General features: G+C 47.9%; 2 protein-coding genes across 7 annotated transcripts in view; both read right to left on the bottom strand.

Annotated features, from left to right (window-relative positions):
- The window catches only part of SIN3B (SIN3 transcription regulator family member B), a 35,387-nt gene extending 31,500 nt beyond the window's left edge, over positions 1-3,887 (bottom strand). Inside the window, exons 1-3 of one of the 2 annotated variants that reach the window (XM_028519694.2) lie at positions 3,743-3,887; positions 3,389-3,495; positions 2,038-2,191 (exon numbers count right to left, since the gene is read on the bottom strand). In XM_028519694.2, coding sequence (XP_028375495.1) covers positions 2,038-2,191; positions 3,389-3,495; positions 3,743-3,844 — 363 coding nt within the window. In that variant the 5' untranslated portion in view covers positions 3,845-3,887. The remainder of the gene's footprint in view (positions 1-2,037; positions 2,192-3,388; positions 3,496-3,742) is intronic. The other variant, XM_036032504.1, reaches the window with a different exon arrangement.
- A 6,657-nt stretch (positions 3,888-10,544) lies between these two features.
- The window catches only part of NWD1 (NACHT and WD repeat domain containing 1), a 59,611-nt gene continuing 47,143 nt past the window's right edge, over positions 10,545-23,012 (bottom strand). For all 5 annotated transcript variants that reach the window (XM_028521622.2, XM_036032501.1, XM_036032500.1 and 2 more), the window contains 6 exons: positions 22,489-22,579; positions 20,008-20,162; positions 18,569-18,845; positions 16,472-17,022; positions 13,820-13,925; positions 10,545-12,022 (listed from right to left, as the gene is read on the bottom strand). In XM_028521622.2, the coding sequence (XP_028377423.1) occupies positions 11,721-12,022; positions 13,820-13,925; positions 16,472-17,022; positions 18,569-18,845; positions 20,008-20,162; positions 22,489-22,579 (1,482 nt within the window). In that variant the 3' untranslated portion in view covers positions 10,545-11,720. The remainder of the gene's footprint in view (positions 12,023-13,819; positions 13,926-16,471; positions 17,023-18,568; positions 18,846-20,007; positions 20,163-22,488; positions 22,580-23,012) is intronic.

Below are 23,012 nucleotides of genomic sequence, written 5' to 3'. Positions count from 1 at the left end.
CCCACGAGACAGAACGACCCAGCCCTGATGGCAATGGTGCCAAGGCTGGGAAACCCTGCACGAAGGGCTCCCTATAGGCCAGGACGCCCTTACTTCTCTTCCTCAGCATCTAGGAGCTACTCCCTCCTTGTCTGCAGTTGACAGGATTCATGACGAGGTGAAAAATGAAAAGAACCAAGCTGAACTTCAAACAGCAAGGCTAGACAAACCAATTTTAAAAAACATCACCAGAGCACTGGCATACGAGGAGCTCTGGGAAGATGTCCAGCTGCTGTGTCCTCTCAAAGGACTCCGGGAAGCCAGGAAGACACCTTGTTTGTGCCTGACACTGAGGACTGCCGAGAAGCCAGCTGGAAACCCTGCTGGTCCTCAGTACTGACTGAAGTGGAGCAGACCAGTGTTCCTAAATGCACTCTCCAGCTGAGGGAGCGGAACCTGGATGTGGCTTCTTTCAGAAGGAGGAAGACTAAGCTCTGCTGAGTGGCTCATCACTAAGTTCTTCACTAAGTTCACTAAGCCCTGCTGAGTGGCTCTTCACTAAGTTCACTAAAGTCCTGCTGAGTGGCTCTTCACTAAGTTCACTAAGTTGCCACCTTTCCTCAAGTTAATGGGCCTTTACTGCCTCGGTGAGCCAGGGAAGACCAGACTGGTCCGGTCTGTTATCTCTACAAGAACCCTCCCTGGAGTGTATAGAACAGCAGAGGCACCATGGTGCAGTTCCCATGGAGACCCAGCCCAGAGCAGAGTGACTCCCACAGCCAGGGACTGAGAAAGGCCATGTCCACATAGGAAGCACAATTCTTGCTCTTTCTCAGCAAGTGATGGGAATGATACTCCGTGTTGACAGGGTGCTTTGGACTCACTAAGTGCTCCGTGCACTCTGTTGACAATGAGCTTGGCTTCATCCCCCAGCTGTCACTGTTTCAAAGGTTAATCCTGCCAAGGCTTTTATGGTCTGGAGGCACTAGCCCCCTGTCTGGATCCTGAGGCTTCATTCAGAAACATAAAATGGAAGCTCTTTGGAATTCAGCAGCCACAGGCTTCCGTGTTTCTTTTTCAAACTGAGATGCACCCCTTGGCTTTAATAAAACAACACACTGGACATGGAGCTTGCCTTGTGTAGGCGTCTCTCACTGTTTTCCTTCCCAATCTGACACCCTCATTAGAGAGGACACTCCTTCATCAGAGGAGAAACCTGCAAAATGCTTCCTGCGGCAGATTTTTACCTTCCCCACTAAAACCCCTATGGCAGAGATGGAGGAAGTTGAAAGAGTAGGTTCGCTCAGACCAGCAGTTCTCATCGGGGGCGACTCTCTCCCAGGAGATACTTGACAATGTGTGGTGAAGGCCTTGTGGGTTGAGTGAGGGACACTACTAAATACCCTCCAATGCTCTGGACATCCACCTCCCTCAGCAAAACACTACACCTTAAATGGTAACAGGGTCAGGGTAGAGGAAAACAATAATAACCTTATAAAAGTAAAGCTCAAAGAGGCCTCTGCATTGCAGATAGAGGAAGCAGCCAGTTGTCACCAAGAGAGAAGACACCAAAGCCTGAGCTGAGTTAATGACCCTGCTGGCAATTATAAAAATGGCCAATCACACCCACATCCCAACTGCTTCATTTTGTGGGTGGCATCAAGGGTGGTCACAGCGACCACATGCCCGAGTACCAGTGAGGCCTGCCTGGCACGCTCACAGGGAAGTAAGGCTTCAGGCCAAGACCTTAGTTAACTGAGATGCAGTTATTTTGACTGGACATAAACTGTGTCAAGAGAATGCCTTCCTCGCATGCACACACACACATCCACTCGTTTTAAATCCTCCCAATGGATTGATTTGGGAAGCAGAGGCTGATATAGGTGTTTTGATCTATTCCCTTTTGTGCTAGGAGAGAGTAGCACATCCAGGAAAGACCAATCTGTCATTGGCTTTCCTGTAATGCAATATTCGAGACACACTGTCTGACCCGAGTCCCTGAGAACCGATGCGGGCTGTGTGAAAGCCAAGATGGTGCAAACCACTGCAGCAGCATACCTGGCTGGACAGAGGCGACTGTATGTTTAACTTGCCATTCTTGGGAATGTCGATTCTGTACCCAAGGGGAAGGAAAGCATTGAATCCAACGATGAGGTCAGGGTGTTCGTGGAAAAGCTGTGAGACTCGTCGGATGACTCCCGGAGTATCGATGCTGGAATAAAGAACATGAGTGGGCAAAAGTGTGTCCGCAAACAAATTCAAAGTGAAATCTATTCCAGGCTCCCGTGACAGTGCCATGTAACTGGCTTCTCACTGACAGTGAAGCACCCAAAAATGTGACTGGGGTGATTCTACCGACAGTGATCTACTTCCAGAGCAGCCAGGCCTGAGTTCCCTGTGCCCCTGGTGAGCACCACAGAACAGTAACGTGGCACAGCTCCCCCAATCACTCCAAGCACATGTACTCAGTGCTAAGGCTGTCAGGAGAGCAACTGGAAGTCCTGGACTTCAAGACGTGGCAGGAGGTCAAAGTCTTCTAAATGACGAGGTGAGATAAAGTCCCTCATTTGATATGAATTAGGGATCAACAATGACACAGGAGTTGATCCCAGCAACTGATTACAATGCATAAATATTAAAGGCCCTACAAGCATGGGAACTGCTTAAGAATTCAAGGGGAGGGATGGGGTCTCCATCATGGTTGCAGTCAAGGCCAAGGCCTCAGCGTAGTGCTTGTAGAAAGAAACCAGTCCAGCCCTGATGTACTTCCTCAGAGGGAGAAGCAGCAGGGTGGGGATGTAACAGTCAAGAATCTGTCAGAGGACCCAAGTTCTAGTCCTGACTCTGTCGAATAGGCTTCAGTGAGCCTCCTCTCACACAAGAGAATGATTGCAGGGTCCTCTATGGATGTCTAACCCTCTTGATTCTATGACTGAAAAAACAACTAATGTGTTTTAAATGCCTTCTAAAACTGCACGGTCCTTACCAAGGATTTTGTGGGCATAACTTCCTAGGAGGCCTGGGGTTAGGCCGAGGTGAGGAACTCACCCTAGGGGCAAGATTTAAGGGAGAGAGGACGCCAAGACATTCAACAATCAAGAATAACAACATTTTAATGCAGTGCTTTAAAAATTAATTTTAGAGAGTCCCGGATAAACAAAGTTCATTTAAAAATAAAAATTTTGAAGAAAGACGTTGCTGTTCTGACTGCCTCATCCCCACACCTGCCCTCCTTCCAGGAATTCCCGTAACAGTTCCACAACGAGGGGACTCTCCACTCTCGTTTTTTAGAGGAAGGAACCAAGGATCCCAGAGCTTCGACGACCTGTGCAAGGTCACCCAGCTGGGGGCTCCCACGTCGCTCAGCCCGATGGCGGCCCCCCGGGGTGGAGAGGGGCCCCACGAGTACCTTTGGCTTTTGAACTCCTTCATAATCTCCAGGAAGCCGTTGTAAGTGGCAGGGTCGCTGCCAAAGCGGATTTTCACCTGGTCCAGGTAGGTGAGGGCGTCCTCCACCTACGGGAAGGGGGAGGGGTAAGATCCCGATGAGCCAGATCAGCGGAGGAAACTGGGGACGAGGGTCTCTGGCGGGGACGGAGATGGACCGCCATCCGAGGGGCCCTAAGTGAGAGGTCGGTGGTCTAGGGTTCGGAGCCCCACGAAGGAGAGCCAGAGGTGGGGCCGGGCGGGGCACGGGTTGGGGGCGCAGGTCTGTGGGGGCCGGATGACGGGGTCTCCGAGGGAGGGCTAGGGCGCCACTCACATGCACTGGCAGCTTCTCGTGACCCGCAGACCCCGAGCGACCCCAACGGGCGCCGCTCAGCCCCCGGCCCGCGGGGCCACCTCCTCCGCCAGCGTGCGCCATGTTGGAAGTCGGAACCCTGGCCCGCCCCGCCCCCGCCCGCGGGCAGGACGCGCATGCGCCGGCTCCGCCTGGGGGCGCGGCCTGATGATGTCAGAGAGGGCGGGGCTTCGTGCGGGCTTTACGGTAAGCGCTTACCCCTAAAATTGATACACAGTACTAAGTAATAGCATTTACAGCACTGGTGGGTAAACCAAGCCCTGCCGCCTTTTGCCCGACTTCACAAGCAAGTTCTGAATAGTTTTTACATTTTGTAAAAGTTGGGAGATGTCCAAAAGAGAAGACTTTCGTGACACGTGAAAATTCTGAAATTCAAATTTTTGTTTTTGTAAAATAAAGTTTTATTGGAATACATGCATGCCCACCCTTTACCCATCATCTCTGGCTCCTTTGTGCCACAGCAGCAGGGTGGGTTGGTGAGAAAGATCCTAAGGTCAGCAGAGCCTGATATATTTACTAAAAAAATGTTGGTGGAACCCTGCTTTCTAGGGCTGATGTGACAATGTGGCACAGCAGCCTAACACAGGGCCCTATGTGGTGAATTTTTGTCCCTCTCCTCCCATCTTCACTTCCCTAGTCCTGACCTCATCACTTCCCCACTGGACCAGTTCAGTAGCCGTGTGACCAGTTTTCCCCACCCTGGTGCTATCGAGAACTGGGATCACCCACAGCTGCTTCCAAACCTCCAAAGTCTTCCGGTTTTATTTTTCTTTTTGTGAGATGAAATCTAAGCATCTATATGCAGTATTGAAGGCCATCAGAACCTGGCCCTTATGAACCTTTTCTTGCAGAATTTTCTACTCACCCTCTATCTGGGTAGAATCTCCTGCCAATTTGTGCCTAGCTTGGCTGCTTCCTGGCCACATACACTGGCACATTCCATTTCCCTTGCCAGAAGCTCTGTTCCATCTCTTCATTACCCACCTATGCATCCTATGCGTCCTTCAAAACACAATCAAAGTGACCCCTCCTCTGCCGTGCTTCATCACAATTTCCTGACACAGAGCCACATCAGTGAGTATTTATGAAATGAATGAGCATATAATCAATGACCAAATGACGTCTCTTGTTCTACATGAACAGGTACTGGGAGGCTGAGAATACATTGGCAATGAATGCATCATTTACCAGGCACTGTGCTAGGTGTCAGGAATAGAATAGTGAACAAAACTGACAAGGCTTTTGCCCTCCTAGAGCTTTTAGCTTTTCAAGAAGAATGGGAATCAAATAATTACACACACACACATGAATGTCAAGTTTCAAGTATAATAGATACTTCAAAAAAGGGTACAAATGTAACAGTTACTATGTTCCTGTTACTGTGACTGTTTAGCAAACCACCCCAAGAGTTAGAGACTTTGATGACAACAAAATTTACTTTGTTCTCCAATATGCTATTTGGGCAAGCTTGGCAGAAATAGCTCATCCGTGGCCCCTTGGTAGTCAGGTGGGGAGCTGGGAGGCCGAAGCTGGAATCCTCTAAAGGTTTATCCACCTGTCAGTTGCTGCTGGCTGTAGGCTGAGACTCATGTTGGGGCTGCTGTCAGGAGCACCTACAGGTGGCCTCTTCAAGCAGCCGAGCTCCCTCGTATGGCAGCTGGTGGGATGAGTTAGGAACTTTGGTCTTGGCATTTCACTCTGGTGGAAATTACACATGGGTTTTATGCAAGGAGGTGCTTGAGTAGCTTTGAATTTGGAAGCACACTGCTCTGGCTGCTCTGCAGGGAAGTGATTGGAGGGGATCCAGAGGTGAGTGCAGGGAGGCTGTTTCATCCTTTAGGCAAAGGGTGATGGTGGCTTAGACCAGGATGGGAGCAGTGAAAGTTGTGGGGGTGGAGGAACGGGAGTGATACTTAGAAGGTAAAACAGAGTGAATATGGTGCTGGGTAGAAGTTGGGGTGAGGGTGCCAGAAACATGGCGCACAGCCCAGAAAGGAACTCTGCACGGTTTCAGCGCACTCCTGTAGAAACACGCAGCTAAGACAGACCGAGACCACCAGATGTCTGGACAGTCCTTTTCACACCCATGCCTGACAACTTACTAGTCGCTGTCCTGGAGAATCAACAGCATATGTATGCTTCTGACACACCGACAGAGTCCTCATACAATACCCCCTGCCTCCAAGGAGTGTGGTTCTACTCAAATTTTAAGGGTTATTTTTAGTTTTCCATTCTTTTCATAGATTTCGTATGGTCGGAGGAAGCCCTCGCTCATTTGGAGAATGGACAACCACAGACCAATTCCACCTTAGGGTGTGTGTGTGTGAATGCATCCTTCAGAACTCAGCTAGAATGCTACCTCCTCCAAGAACCCTTCCTCAACCTCTGCTGGGCGGGGTTAAGTGCCTGGGTGGTAGGAGGTATTTTCCCATAATGGGCACACAATATTTCCTGTCTCCCATGCTGTTCCTGTACGTGTATGGCTATGTGCCTGTGTCAGAATGTGGACAATGGTACACATACATCTTGTCATTCTCATTTTCTTAAAGCATAAAAAATTTCTAAGGTAATTTTTTCCTTTACCATTTTCATCTACACAGATGAAATTGAAAACCTTAGACTTGACGGTTTAGATGGACCAGTTTTGGAACACAAATTCCCTTACTATTTGTCAAATTTAACATTAAGGGGAGATTCTTAAGCAGGTCTTTTGTTGGATAGTCTTTTGGTGGGGTTAAGAAGGCAAGATCAAAATATCCTGTTTCAATCTGTCTCCCCAGATGGCAAACTTGATGACCAAAGTCTCTCAAGTCCGGAATCAAGTGTCGTGGCAGAATTCCAAGATGGACATGGAGATTCTCAACTCTGGTGCGTGCACCCTGTCTAATCCCCCACCGAGGAGCATGAGTGGGACCTGGGAGTGCAATGCCTGTCACTCCTGAAATTAGGTTATGTCACATGATAAAGATGAAAAGATTTTGGAAGTGTCTTTAAGGTCCCAAATGAGTTGATGGGACTTTTTGGTGAGTTCATCAGAAGCAAGACTCTTCTGGGTGGTCCTGACCTCATAGGGGCACCCTTTAAGAGACAGTCTAGAGGTCAGAGTCTTGAAGCAGCAAACAGATGCGATCTTGCTGGCCTTGAAGGAGGAGCCAGCCTTTTAGTGAACTGCCTAGGGGGAGCGGCAGCCTCTAGGCTCTGTGAGGAGCCCAATTCTGCCAACAACCTGAATGAGCGTGGAAAAGGGCTCTGGGCCTCTCAGTGAGCTCCCAGCCCAGCTGGCACCTTGTGACACCCTGCACAGAGAACTCAGCCAGCCACAGGCACCCAGATTCCTGTCCCTCAAAACTGTGAGATAATAAATGGCTATTATTTTCAGATACCAAGCTTGTGGTAATTTGTTATACAGCAATAGGTAACTAATAATACTCCTATGAAGTAGCCTTGTTGAAAAAGCATACCCTGTGCTGGCTGGTGTAGCTTAGTGGATTGAGCGCAGGCCTGTGAACCAAAAGATTGCTGGTTTGATTCCCAGTCAGGGCACATGCCTGGGTTGCAGGCCAGTCTAAAATCTTTTTAAAAAATGTATACCCTGTGACAATGATGTGTCGATGTGTCAATGTAGGTTCATCAATTGTCACAAATGTAGCACTCTGGTGGGGGAAATTATGCATGTATGGGGGCAGGGGCATATGGGAAATCTCTGTACCTTCCAATCAATTTTGTTGTGACCCTAAAAGTTCTATAAAAGATAAAGTCTGTTTTTAAAATGTTTACCCTGAATCTAATCGAGCCTTAAGACCAGGCCTGGCACACTTTTCTGTAAAGGGGCAGATGGCAAATATTTTCGGCTTTGGGTCATACGTTCTCTGTCACTGTAGCATGTAAGGTGCCACAGGCAATATGTAAATGATGCATGTGGCCATGTTTTGATAAAACTTTATTTACAAAAATAGATGCAGGCTCGCAGGCTGTGGTTTGCTAAGGCCAGCTGTAGAATATAAGAGACTAGAGAAACAAAATAACTAAATACAATGCATGAACTCATCTTGATTGGGTCCCAATTGGAAAGGAACAGCTATAGAAGAGGTTTGGGGGCTAGTAAGGAAAATTAGGGATGCCTATGAAAAGATATTAAATAACGATTATCAGTGTTCATAGGTGTGTGTGGTTGTGTGGGAGAGTGACCTGCCTCCTAAGGGACTGTCCTGTGTCTTGACGTCACCGGGGCTGGAGTGAGGGCGAGGAGAGTGAGGCGAGTCTGTGCGAGAAAAGGGTCAAATTCCATCTTTATTTAAAATGCTGATATTTTGTTCATTATGCATTTTTATTCATTTTGATTTTTTTAAAACATGATAATAAAACATTATTTATCTTGATTGTTGTGCTGTTTGGTGCCACCTTGAATGCTGTGTCTCTCCTCACCCCAGTCCCTGCCCTCTCCTGGAACCCGCTCAGCAGACAATGGAGGCCAAGGGCGCCATGCACAGTGAGTGGTCACTGTGCACACACAGCAGCTCTGCTGTGAGTTTGAATGTTAAGGTAGTAGGTAAAGAGTCTTCAGACTTTTAAAATAAACTTTAAAAGAAATTCAAAAAATAAGAACTCATAGACACAGAGAACAGAGTGGCGGTTGCCAGAAGCGGAGGGATGAGGGCAGACGAGACGGTCAAGGTGGTCGTGAGCACCCAGGTAGGCGGTATGGCCTGGGTTGCAAGGTCCCGGGTCACAATGTCTGACGCAGCGACCACGGTCAAGGATGCTGCGCTGCATGTTTGCAAGTTGTTGAGAGAATACATCTTAAAATTTCTCATCACGAGAAAAATATTTTGTGACTTTGTGTGGTAATAGGTGTTAACTGGACTTATTATAGTGATTATATTTTATAATATATACAAATAACGAATCGCTATGTTGTACACCTGAAACTAATGTAATGTTACATGTTGGTTATACCTCAGTGAGCCAGACAAACCAAAAATGAGATGAAGTAGCAACCGGAAACCAAACAAAAAAGAAAGAAAGAAAGAATGGATAAAAGTAACTATAACTGTGGGGATGGCTATTAACTAGATGTATTGTAGTGATCACTTTGCAGTATACACATATAATGAATCATATGTTGTATACCTGAAACTAATATGTGTCACTTATATCTCAGTTTTTTAAAAGTCTCTAGAATTTAACAAATTAATTCTTGCTACAGCTAGAGGGGCTGTAGGTTTCCATAGTCCTCAGACAATCCAGTTTGTTTCAGTGGCCTGGGAGTGATTGTTAAAAACACTCCATTTTACTCTCAAAAAGTGTCCCCCAGCATGGACAGACCTGGAGAACATTATGCTAAGTAAAATAAGATAGTCAGAGAAAGACAAATACCATATGATTTCACTCATATGTGGAATCTAATGAACAAACTGAACTAACAAGGAAAATAGAGACAGACTCATAGATGGAGAGCAGGCTGACAGCTCTGGGGGTGGGGTTAGGGTGTGGGGAGATCAAGCAAAAAAAGGAAAAAGGACTCATGGACAGGGACAACTGTGGTGATTGTAGGGGAGGACAGATAAGGGGATACATAGTAATGGAAAAAAATAAAATTTAAAAAAAGTGTCCCTGTTTGCATGAGGGCTTACATGGTGCTACTGAGCATAAGAGAGCAAGGTGAGGCCCTGGTGGGGTAGCTCAGTTTGGTTAGAGCATCATCCTGATATGCCATGGTTGCGGGTTTGGTCCTCGGCCAGGGCTCATAAGAGAAACCACCGCTGAATGCATCAGTGAGCGGAATGACAGATCGATGTTTCTCCGTCATCCTCTCTCTCTCTCTCTCCCTTCCTCTCCCACTAAACCAATAAACTTTTTTAAAAGAGAACAAGATGAGGATTTTGACAACCACATCCTCATCCTGGTTCCTCCATGGCTGGGAGACCTCAGGGGAGTCCGGTAAGCCCTGTGCTTCCAAGCTTCCAAGCACAGGGCTTACCGGAAGTGCAGAGCAACCAAACTCTCTCTCAAGTGAAAACTCTGCAAAGCCTCTGATGTAGGCAACAATTTGGAGGAGCATTTTATTAGTGAAAACTCCTTTCCTATGTTCACTGTAGTATTTGCCCACAAAGCAATTGATTTTCAACGAGACTGTTGAGATGGACGCACACATTTTAAAACAGAAATTGTACTTTGTCACAACACCCACTTTGTTCCCCAACTGACAGGAACTGGTGGCAAAGAGTAACTGTTTTTTTCAGGGGCTCCCTGGCAATCTAAGGTAAGTGGAGATGGCAGGAGAATCCTAAGTCAGTTATCTCCAGCACCTTAAAACCTGCCCAACACGCCTGAGCATGCGTTTTATATTTGCAGTTTAAAACATTTTCTAGCAGAGTGTGATGCTGTACGCAGAACCACCAAAGCCTTCCTCAAAACCTGGGTTTGGGAAACGACTGAGTAAGATAGTCAGTAGGGTCACATGCAGCTCGGAAGCTTCTGTTCTTATCAGGTTACTTTTTCTGAAACTCTGAATATCACAGAAGGGAGGAGGACTAGCACCTTGGAGATTTGGACTCTCCTGCCATTACAACAAGAGCCCCAGAAGCAAGTGGGGCTTTGGGAAGGCTGTGAGCAAAGGAGCAAGATCTGCATAGCTTCAATGGAAACAGTTGCACTGTTGAACTTGCACATGGCGGAGATGGTTCAAAGCACGTCAGGGAGATGTTGACAGCTCTTTCCATCTGCTTGCAAGAGCCTCCATTTCTTAAGATTAAAAAAAAAAAAAGGCCTCTTCATCCTTGAAGCTTGGCAGCCAAGGAGATGGAAGAACTCTGACAGGTTTATCGTTTAACACCAGCTTGGGTCCCGAAGTCAGCTCACGAGCTGGAGACACACGGGCTGAATGTGCCTGGAGATGTAAATTTGAGCCAATCACCAACTTTTAAAAATGAAGACATTTTGCCTAAAAGTCTAGATTTCTGGCTTTGCTGATGACCGCAGAAAGCTCTGGCGAAGGTGGGCTGCCTTCCTCACGGAGAGTCCAGGGTGGAGCCGAGGCGCCCACACCCATCCCAGGCAGAGCGAGCGTCCTCCGTGTTCCCATCATCTCCATCACTCTTGGCTTCTGCCCCCGGGGGCACGAGTGCCATCTAGACTTCTCACCGGCCCCTTCGGGCATTTGAGTGTGCTACCTGCGGCCTGGATAGCTGTGCTCGTGAGACTAAAATCGAAGAAGAGGTGGTCCAAGAGCGATTGAAACCAAATGGCTGCTTGTTCTGGTTGCTCAGAGGTCTTGCACCTAGGGCTGTGACCTCAAGCAAGTCACAGCGACCTCTGCAAGGCTCACTTACCCATCTGTAAAGTGGACGCAGAAACTCCTGCCCTCCCTGAAGTGTGGGCTGTGATAAGGATCAGACCATAGCACCTGGTGCTTTATAAACCGTAAAGCTTTGTGGTCCACGTCTGTGGTTCTGTCAGTTTCACATCTACCCATACCCGCTTTGCCTGGTACCAGCATCCCAGTTTCTCTCCTAGGAATAGCCTCTCCCAATCTCAGTCCATGGAGCTGGGTGGACTGAGAGCCCTGGTGGGCAATTAAGTCACTGAGTCAGACTGGCTTATCACAGAGCTGCATTCTCCCAGACAATTGATTGGTTCTGAGATGAGCATATGAGCCAACTGGGACCAATAGAATTGAGGCCAGGACATTAGTTCAAACTGTTGGGAAAGGGAAGCTCTCTTTTCTACCAAAACGGCTGCCATGGTGCTAAGTTAGGGATGGTAGGTCTGCAAATGGAGCCCACAGAGAGGAGAGAGGAATGGAAAGATGGTAAGAAGCAAGGTCTGGGTCACATGATCTGAGACCCTGGGTCCAGATAGACATCAACACATAATTCTCTTCACTTCAACTGGATTGAATAGGGGAAGCTCCTGGAACCACATTCCCCCACAGGCAGGTCTACACTATCAGGCAGACTTGTGAGCGCTTGTTTGCTTTGCATTCATTTCCCTGGGCATTCCCTAACCCCGAGTCCTGCGGTGCTCCTTCAGCAGCAGCCAGCTCTTCCCTCCGCCTTGACTTGACCATCCACACTGCCTTCTTGAAGTTCTGGAGCGAGTCCTGCTGTGAGGCTCTGGATGAAGGGCACTGGAATCGTTCACGGATGAGATAGCCATGCCTGGTGGGGGCAATGAAGCCGTTGGAGGTTGGGATGATTCTGTTCACCACGGCATGGACAAACTGGATGGCCAGTAGGGTGCCTGTGGGGGGTGGATGTCAGGCAGCACGAATGAGAAAACCAGGGCCACAGAGATGGACAATCTCACACAATTAAGAGTTGGCTACATGGGATCAAATCTCTGAGATGCCCTTTACTGGGTCAGGCGTGACATCCGACCTCTCAGAGTCCCTCTTGCTTCATCTGAAATATGTGAATGATAACTGAATCTATGTGCTGAGGGGAATTCTGAAGGTTTAAAGATGTCATCATGTTGGGTGCTTAATATAAATTTCAGCCCAGAGTGAGCTCAGTAAATAATATTATTATTATTGAAGGAGGAGTGACAGGGAAGTTGTGAACCTGCCCTGATGGGCTTTTAAGGCCACATTCCACAGACCTCAGTTTTTGAGCCATCTGTGACATTCTGCCGGGCATCTTTGCTACAGTGTAATAGATTATGATGTATTAGACTACAGTTACAATGTATTGCACTGCATGCATTGGATTGCAATGTATTCTATTACAATGTGTTTGGTTACAGTGTATTCTGTTACAATGTATTTGACTCTACCTGATATTCATTCAGCCACTTACTTGCTTTGTGACCTTGGGAAATTCCTTTAACCTCTCCAAACTTCAGCTTCTTCATTTGTTAAATGGCAATAGCACTTACCCCCCAGCCACTGTCCATAGGAAACAGTGTAGTAGAGTGACAGAGGTAAGCAAGGGGATCAGGCAGACCAGCTCCAAACCACAGCTTACCAGTTACTCACCATGTGACCCTGGGCAAGCCACCCATTCTCAGAGCCTCCGTTTTTGCTCTGTAAGATGGGGATGACTATTGAGAGAATTAAATGGCTTGGTGACAGCACTCAGTACACAGGAAGTGTCAACTCTTGTTAATATGCCTTTAGTGTAATCTTAAACACACCAAGAGATGTGGGGTTTTCAAAGTGGTCTTAAACAGGCTGCCCCTAACTTTTACGAGACTTGGGGCAAGAGAATGAATCAACGCCCACATCCTATAAGACACGATATCTACATGTTGCAAACCCAGCTAATAAACTATCAAACAAAATATGTTTTGTCTTCCTACGTAAATGGCTATACCTTCAGAACCACCTGGAAGGTCAGGTTTAAGTTGAGAATTCCATGTTGGAATAAAGTGGTGTAGGAGAGCCAGCCCCTAGCTGTTTGTGGCTGGACACCCTTGTCTTCCCACACCCAGCTCCATCCTACACTCACAGGGCCTCACACATCCAAACTTCATGCACAGCACTCATGGCCACCCCCTGAACCTAGAGGAATGCACACTGGAGGCACAGTCCACCCTCAGAACGATGGGCCTGGGGAAGATGTCTGTGTAGGTCCTGAAGGGAGCTCCAGGCCCATGGGTCCTGGACTTCCAAGGACCCAGTGTGGGTCTAGAAGAGCAGCTGTAGCTGCAGGTGGGCCTGTCCCCTTGGCCTGCAGAGGCCTGCAAGGGAGCCAGCTGGGGGAGGCCAGAGCAGGGCCTCTGATGCCCAGGACCCAGAACAGGGCCTTTTTCTCCAGATCTAAGCTTGATCCTGTTCTCAAATCAAAATGACTCACCCTGACCAGGGCAACTCAGTTGGTTGCAGTATCATCCTGCAAAGTGAAACACTGGCGGTTCAATTCCCGGTCAAGGGCACACGCCTGGGCTGTGGGTTTGGTCCCCAGTCAAGAACTTTATGAGAGGCAACCAATCGATGTTCCTCTCTCACATCAATGTTTCTCTCCCTCTCCTGCTCCCTTTCTTTCCCTCTCCCTAAAATAAATAAATAAAGTCTTAAAAAAAGAGAAAAAAATGACTCACCGTCCAGCACACTCCAGACGATTATGGAGCGATCCCTCAAGCCCACGTACACATACTTGTCATCCCTGGAGAAGCAAGCACATTGGACTCCTTGGCAGTACGTGTTCTGTTGAAAAAGACAATGTCGTCTTGACTTCAGGTGCAGAGACACACGGGAGACAAGCCCAGGGCGCGGGTGTAGGAAGCAAGGCCTGTGAGCACCCCGTGGGGGATGGATCAGGGAAAACCCGGACAGACAGGCAGCATCAGTGTTTCCGGGGTCAAAACACACCTTCACTGAGACTGGGCCGAGAGTTTTAGAGATACTTGGCACTGGAGAGAAGAAATTCTGGGGTTTACTTCTTGAGTGACCTCAGTTGTACAGGTATTAGATATCATCATCTTTAATTAAAAGCCCTGTGCTAAATGCAATATGGGATCCTGGAGCAGAAAAAGGGAATCCCAATGAAGCTGAAAATTCAGTTAATAACAGTGTTCCCATGTTAATCTCCCAGTTTTCACAAACACATTCTTGTTATATGAGACATTAACATCAGGAGAAGCCGGGTGAGTAAATGGGCTGTAAATCTAAGCTTTTCTGTGATTCTAAAGTCATTCCAAAACTAAGTTCATTTAGAAACAAGACAGAAAGCCAGGGGTATTTAACTGCAGCAGTGGCATTTCCCATCTCAACAAGACAACACATTCCGCACATCCCAGGCTTACAGTGGCTTCATAAAAGTAAGTACATAAGTCAGGGGGGACAGAGGCTTTTCAAGATGAAACTACTCATACTCTGTTCTCCTAGTACAAGATCACCTCCCTGTGTTTATTAACAATTTTCACATCTTGCAACCTAAGGTATGGACTTCATTCCCCATATAAAAAAACTGGAATAATAACCCCAAAGGTACAAGATCATTGTGAGGGTTAAATTACAGAATATTTTAATATGTATATTTTATATAATGCATATACAATATAATATATAATGTAGTTCTTAATAATATTGATAGAAAAATTATAATAGCTCTTGGAGATGGGCAGTGGGGACTCCAAGACACTTTGTATATAAAGGAGTCACCAGCTCCCTCTTCAGAGCCTTTGCAGCTACTGTTCCTTCTGCCTAGAATGCTATTCCACAGGACTTATTTGACCTCAAATAGCAGCCCTTGCTACTCTCTGCTCCCTTGACATTGCCCTATTTTTTCCCCCACACACCTGTCATTCCCCAACCCATCACATACTTGCTGCCTTATTTTTATTTCACAGACATTTATGGAGTCCTGAGGCTATGTCGGAGCTCCCCTAAGGACAGGGGCGATTTCAATGAGCAAAACAAAAACTTCTGCCCACACAGAGCTCACAGTGTCTCCCTGACCAGAACGAGGCTCCAGGGGCAAGGCTGTTGGTGTCTGCCCTGGTCTCTGCTGCTTCCTCGGGGCTAGAAGGAGGCCTGGAGGTATAGGGTTAGCTCAGCACACAGTTTTGATTTGAATTAGCCCTATGCTGATATTGAGCTTTCAGACATTTTGTAGACATTCATTCACTTAGCCATTTCCCAGAAATGTGCCCAGGCCCGGCACTGCAGAGGGAGCGAGAGACAAACTCCTGCCTCAGAAAAGTTTGCCTCTCTGAGTAAAGGTGCTACTTGGAGATGAGCCACACTGGGGCATGTTTCACTCAACTTTTCTGCTGTGTGGTAACAGCAGTCTACTTTCACTTGCTTTGTTTTAAAACTGTTTCCCATTTTGTTCTCAATCTTTTGTTTATAGAAATAGACATGTGAGAAGCTGCATTTCATGTTTAAAAATGTGAGAGGATAAATCAGACTTAATATGTATGTAAGATTAACTTTCTAATAGGAAAGGTACGGTCCAAAATAGCAAAAATAGGGCCAGTTAAAAAAATGTATTCTTTTTTTTTTAATGTGTATTTGGTCGTTTGTCTGTGTCTGTTGTATTCCACTAAAATAAATGTGTCCTTGCTATAAATGCAAAGCATTTTTTCCTAATTAAACTGTAGATATAGACTTCACAATATCATTCAACAATAAAAAGTAATTAACCTCTAAGAAACAAAACAGGAGCAGCAGCAGCCTGGTGTAGACTGCAAGGTCAAAGCTGGCGAGTGAGAGCGCGACAGAGTCAGGGTTTGGGAGAGGGAGGCAAGGCTACACCAGCGCAGGATTTGATCCTGTCTTGATTTTATTTTATTTTTAAAAAGACTTTACTTATTTTTTTAGAGAGAAGGGAGGGAGAGAGGGAGAGAAACCTCCATGTGTGGTTGCCTCTCACACACCCCCTACTGGAGGCCTGACCTGGACTGCAACCCAGTCATGTGCCCTGTCTGGGAATTGAACCAGCTACCCTTTGGTTCACAAGCCAGTGCTCAGTCCACTGAGCCATACCAGCCAGGCTGAGCCTGTCTTGATTTTAAGTGTTGATATTTTTGTTCTTCATGGATCCTTTGCATTCATTGTGATTTCTCTAGACTGCTGAATTTTTGAGCACCCCCCCCCCCCCCCCCCCCCGCTTTAACTCTGCTCTTGAGGTGAGCGCCTCACTTCTCTGAGCCTACTCCTGACCCTGGTCAGTGGCAGGTGGCGTGTACACTTAATAAATGACCCCTGCCATCAGTTTTCTGACACCTGGACCTAGCATGGCCACACACCGTGTAACTCATCTCAAATTTCCACTTGCAGGCCTGCAGGTCCCAGAGACACAGCAGGGCTTCCTCGGACCCGCTGACTGCCAGCTGCTCCTTGTGGCTGACCTCCACACAGGTGACCCGGCTCCCATGGGCCTCCAGAGGGAACACTTTGGAATTCACACACTCGTAAAGGAAGAGTTCACCGTTGGTCATGCCATAAATCACACGGTAGTCAGCCAGAACAGCCACACTGGATATGGTCACAGGCAGCTGGGTATAGAAGGTGTAGGTTGGCCCATCGATGACTGGACAGGGGTCCCCAGGGTTGATGTCAAACACCAGGACAATGCTGTCGTAGGCAATGGCTAGGTGCTCCTCGCCCTTACTCAGGGCCATGCAGTTGACGGCTTTCCGGGCCTCTGGAGGGGGAATGCACATCACATCCTGCCTGGAATTCAGGGGAAACACCAGGACAATTCCGGAAACCAGGCCAGTGAAAAGGAGCTTGGCCTGCTCGGCGACCTCCAGGCACCTGACCTCATTGGAGGTGTCCAGGGCGTCTTGCTCTTCACCTGCCATGGGGGGAAGACCACATCAAGAATGGATCAAAGGAATGCTTGTTCCACGGTTTTTTCAATTTTTCCAATTATGGATAATGCTTTCATTATCCGTAAGCTTCAACTTGATCACTGCAAGTTTCCCTGCTTCCCAACCCCCGACCCACCCAAGGTCATAAAAATGAAACATCATCTCACCGCCCTGCATACCGCTCTCCAGTGACTTCCACTCCCTCGAGTCACCTCTCGGACCTCATCCCTAACGTCTCCCTTCCACACTTCTGTAAAGGCTGAAGAGTACATGCTCTTGCCTTGCACACTGCACTTCCTGTTGCAGCCATTGAACCCTGCCTTCGTAGTCCCCAAATTGACACAGATAATAAATAAACAAAAGTGTCCGTCTGGGTTTGGCCTGCGGGCTGGAGGTTGCAGGCTCCTCTCTCATTCCCCGCCCCCCCCCCCGCCCCCCGCATTCTCTTCCTTTGCCTCTTGCTTTGCACCACAACCAGCAGGCAAGCACCTTGAAAATTGGTCTTGCTGAGCCCACCTCGCCCCAGAGCCTGGCACTAAACAAACGTCTGTCAAATCAATGAATACAGAACTTGAGAACAAATTTCTTTTCTCGTATTATTTTATCACAAACAGGAATTTCTATATCCCCACTCGCCCAGTGGGGATTGTCACAGACTGTTGGTAACACACCAGACCCTCACTGGCCAGTCCACCCAGTCCCAAGGCTGCCCACTGCTGCTGCAAAGGGAACCCTCACCTGGAAAGGCTCGGGGGCTATGCCCACCCCACCCCGAGGATGGCACCAAGCCGATGACTGCCTGGTAGGGAATGCAAAAGGCTGGCCTCCTTGCTGCGAGATGGGAAAACTCGGTGAAATTTATGCTCTGGAACTCCCAGTGGGACCAGGCGGAGCCCCCAGCCCCTGCCTGCTTCCTCACACCCTCTCAGGCTTCTCCTGGGGGCGGCCCTCTGTACACCACTTGTGCACATATCACCCTCACATGCCCTGCTTTCTGCGGAACCTCGACTGAAACAGAGATTGCCAACCAGCTATCAATCGCCCATGCCAGAAATTTACAAAAAACAAATGCTCTTTTCTATCAGCCACTTCCAGTTTTACTGGAGTCATGGGGATGATATGGCCTGAATGTCTGTGTCCCTCCCAAATTTATATGTTGAAGTCGTAACCCTTAATGTGATGGCATTGGAGCTGGGGCCACTGGGAGGTGCTGAGGTCACAAGGGTAGTGCCCACGGTGGGCTGAGTGCCCCCAGAAGAAGGGACAGGAGGGCACGCCCTCCCTGTGCTCTGTCCCATGTGGGGACACACTGAGAAGATGGCAATCTGCAAACCAGGACGAGACCCCTCATCAGGTCCGGGGTCAGCTGGCACTTGATCTTGGACTCCCAGACTCCCGAGCCGTGGGAAATCAACGTCTGCTGCCCGGCCCTCGCTGGCGCTTGCGGCGCTCCATCACAGCTGCCCGAGTGGGCGGAGCCAGGGCTGCAGCGCTGACCCACACACTTGACCACGCTTCTACCATACAAACCTTCTGCCAAGTCCCAAATGGTGACCTTGTTTTTGTCCCCGATTTTGGGGAAGTAGATATAGCTTCCCTGGTGTGACACGGCGGTGAGGCCAGTGCGGTCCAGGAACGGGGTAGAGGCCCGTGGCTTCTGAGTGTAAGTGAGGTCCCAGACGGTGAAGGAGGAGGACTGCTGCGAGGCAGACGCCACCAAGGCCCCACCCCGGGCCAGCAGGCTCGCGGGGGCCCTGACGCCTTCCAGGATGTCCAGCAGGGTCCCCTGTTCCGACAGACTCCACACCTGAGGATGGGGAGTAGAGGAGCAGAGCTGGTTTCTTCCGTAGCTTGAAAATATGCTTAAGTTCATTTATCCACCTAAGGTGAATCTTTAGGCTGAGGTTCAAAGGCCTTCATGTCTCACCACCCACTAAAACCTCCCTACATCTCACCAGTCTACCCCCATGGCAGTTCTCAAAGTGTGTTCCAGGGAACCCCTGGAGGGTACCCCCAGCCTTTTCTGTCAAAGCAAGACTATTTTCGTAATAATTCTAAGACATTATTTGCTTTTTTGATTCTCTTCTTCTCACAAGCAGACAGTGTTTTCCAGAAGTTAGGGGATATGTGACATTACAACAGATAGGAGCATGCAGAATCAAACAGGAGAATCCAATAGCCTTCTGTGAAGCCAGATGTGGAAGAGACACTCTCCTCATGAGCTTTTTGGTTTGTTTCAGAAAACGGAGTTATTGTCGTAAAAGTATGTTAACATGTTGACATGTTACATACATGAATTAATGGGTATTTCTGGATTTCCTCATTTTTAAATTTTTAATGTGGTAATTATTAGTAAGTACTAAATGCAATGTGAGATTCTGAATTGGATCCTAGAATAGAAAAGGAGTACATTTGGGGGAAAGCTGGCGGAATTGAAACAAAATCTGAAGATTGGTTAAGAGCATCATTCCAGTGTTAATGCCTTACCAAGGCATTAGGTAATAGGAGATGTGAGCATTGGGGCAAGCTGAGGGAGGAGAGGGTATATGTTTGGGGGGCTTTCCATGGATGCAAGTCTTCTGTAAATTTATACACCAAAAATCAGTCGTTAAAAATGTATAAATCAAATTGCTATAATCTACATAAACAAAAGCTCTTGGGGGCGGGAGTCTCAATAATCTTAAAAATGTAAAGATGTCCTGAGAACTTTGAGCTTAATGGTCTCCTCCCCTCCCTTGACCCTGCTCCCTCTAAGGTCAAAACCCTCCTGGTCTTCAGGTTCCGTGGGAATGCTGCCTCCTTCATTGAATGTATCAGTAGTCCCCTCTTATCCTCCCCATGACCTGCCCTGTTTTGCTCGCATTAATTTTTGTGGGTTTCTACATTTTGAAGTTCAGGGGTCCCTAAAAAAGTATACTTTTATTTCGGAGGCAGAGGTGAAGATGACAGGCCCTAGGTCACCCTCTCACCTGAATGAGTGCATCCCGGGACCCAGTGATAATCAGATTGTTTTCAGGACCAAAAACGGCTGTCTCCACGGTGTCCTCATGTTCAAGGTCAGTGCTTATGAGTCGATGAAACCCCTGTGAGTCGGCCAAGAATATCCGCACAGATCTTCCAAAGCCTGTAATAGCAGAGACTAGGGTTACACTTTCATTCCTGGAGGATCTTGAGTAGTTCAATTTAGTCAACAGAGTTTTTTGAGCACCTACTATGTGCCAGTGGAAGGAATACAATGGTGAGCAAGACGGACATGGCCCTCGTCCTCACACAGCTCACACTGGGGTGGGGCGGGGGGCAGGGATGACAGTGATCAATAATCTCACAGAAAAACAACGAAGTTATTTATTATCAGAAGACAATGAGCTCTCTGCAGACTGGGACCGCCTGTTTGGGCTATCCCAGAACACAGCACAAGGCTGGACACTGTAAATACCTTTTAAGGAAGGAAGGGAGGGAGGGAGGGAAGGAGGGAAGAAGAAAAAGAAGGAAGGAAGGAAGGAAGGAAGGAAGGAGGAAAGGAGGAAGGAAGGAGGAAAGGAGGAATGAAAGGAGTGAGGGAGCGAGAAAGGAAAATAAAGTGGTTGCAATCTGTGACAAGGGCAATGAAGCCACGAGAAAGTGGCGCACACAGCAGAGAAGGCAAGATGAGGACAGAGGCGGTGCCTGGGATGTGGCCACAAGTCAAGGAATCACAAGGCAGAAGCTGGAAGAAGCAAGAAAGGATTCTTCTCCAGAGCCTGTGGAGGGAGCCAGTCCTGCCAGCTCTGATTTCAGACTTTTGGCTTCTAGAAACAACAGTGGGGGAAAAAATGGGCCAGGCTCCTCCTTCTCATGGGCTGCTGGGAAGAACCACACTTGAAGCCCAACTGTAACAAGTTTTTAGGTCACCGAGCTCCTCAATGCCTGTGGCCTCTGTTCCGATTCCATTTTGTGCCTCTAAGTTTGTTTTTCTTTCTCCTTTCAATCCTACTTGCTGTGCTGCATTCTACACATACTTTAGCCACCTGAAATTCTTTTGGAAACAGGATAGAGGGCATATATCAATCCATCACCCATCATTCGATCTCAGAGGGTGAGTGTTTATCAGCCCTGCACTCTCCACTGGGGTCACACGAGGCTGTAAACGTGGTCCGTCCGAACTGAGATAAGCTGTAAGTATAAGTACACACCAGATTTCGAATTTTAAAAATAATGTCAAATATACCATTAATGATATTTATATTGACTTCACATTGAACTTTTGGATTAAATACAATATGTTATTAACATGAAGGCCAACTGCTTCCTTTTACCTTTTCACCTTTTTACATGAGCTCGTGAGGACATCCTCAACTATAAACATGGCTCATGTTTCTGTTTCATGTTACTGGACAGTGCTGGCCTGCAGCGTCTTTGACCCCTGGAAATGGCTTTGCAAAAAGCCAGGCTGATTTTAGGCCAGGGAAATACTCTGTGTGAGGCTATAGTGATGGGTCTGTGTCATCATCCCTTTGTCCAAACCCCTAGAATGTGCAAAACCAAGAGGGGAACTGTGTTGTATAAACTGTGGGCTTCGGGTGGTATGTCAGTGCAGGAATATCGGCTACCAGGACACGCCACTCTGGTGGGGGGTGTTGACAGTGCGGGTGGCTGTGCGTGTGCACGTGGGGGGTATATGGGAACTCTGTACCTTCTGCTCAGTTTGGCTGTGAACCTAAAACTGCCCTTAAAAAAATCAGGGTCTGGAGCATATATTAGTTACCTCCACTAGGAAGCCTTCCCTGACTGCTCAGACTAAAGAAGGAAATCTGTCACACACTCCCATGGCCCCTGGTTCTTATCTTTCTTGTGCCTACCTATGTGTCCATCTTTCCTGCTAGCCTGCAAGCCCCTAAAAGCAGGGGCTGTGTGGGCCAGCTCACCCCTGACTGTACCCCATCCTCTCCCCCAGCCCCACCCTATCTTTGTGACAATCTAACTACTCCCACATCAAAGGCAATGAATCAGAAACCCGGAAAGGTTAGGAGATGTGCCCAGAACACAGGTTGGCACATCTGGGGCCAGAACTGGCCAGGCACCTATTTTTTTGTATGGCCCATGAGCTAAGAACAGTTTTTGCCTTTTTCAATGGTTGAAAAGCTCAAAATAAGATTATTCCATGACACATGGAAATCATTGGAAATTCAAATTTCAGCATCCACAAAGAAAGATGTATTGTCATATTGCCACAACCACTTGAAATATCACCTGGGTGGCTTTTGCATTACAAGGGCAGAGTTCGACAGTTGTGACAGAGACCATCGGGCCTGAGAAGCCAGAAACGTGTACCGTGTGGCCCTTGGCAGAGAAAGTTTGCTGATTGCTGGTAAAGTTTGCTGATCGCTGAAGTTTGCTGATCTGTGAGCCCCGCTCCATTCCAACCAAATCCAGAGCTTCCCCCTCCTCCCTCCCGGGAAGCAAAACGCTACCTGCAGCGAGAAGGGACTCATCTTCAGAGACTACCAGGAACCCCACAGCTTCCGGAAGTTTCTCCAGCAGGCTGTCTCCTTTGGAGGAAACCTACACAAAGTCAAACATGCCCATGAAGTATTTCCACAGGATTTAGGTTTCAGGGTCAAGAGCTTCATGCAGGGCTCTGCCATTCACCAACAATGTGATCCTAAGCAAATTTCTTAACCCCTGGGTGCCTCGGTTTCCTCATCTGTTAAATGGGTGATGATACCAGGACTGCTTCACCAGGCTATGGTGGGCTGAGAAGTGTGTAGGTGGTCCCCCACTCCCACCTGTCAACCGTCCCAAAGTGGCCAGTGTTCTTCCTGTTGATATTGTTGTTGTTATAACCAACTCAGGGACCCAGAGAACATTCTAGCATTTGTTTACTACCCCCAGATGAGGTCTGGAGAGCTCAGATAAAATCAAAACACAAGGTGGGGACAGAGGAAGGCAGCGCCGTTCTCCCCACTCCCGAGTTGCATAAATGAATCGATTTTGT

This window comes from Phyllostomus discolor, chromosome 8, assembly GCF_004126475.2.
Source record: "Phyllostomus discolor isolate MPI-MPIP mPhyDis1 chromosome 8, mPhyDis1.pri.v3, whole genome shotgun sequence".
NCBI classification, from domain to species: domain Eukaryota; kingdom Metazoa; phylum Chordata; class Mammalia; order Chiroptera; family Phyllostomidae; genus Phyllostomus; species Phyllostomus discolor.
The sequence above is the reverse complement of the archived record's forward strand: the minus strand, read 5'-3'. Positions and strand labels throughout refer to the sequence as shown.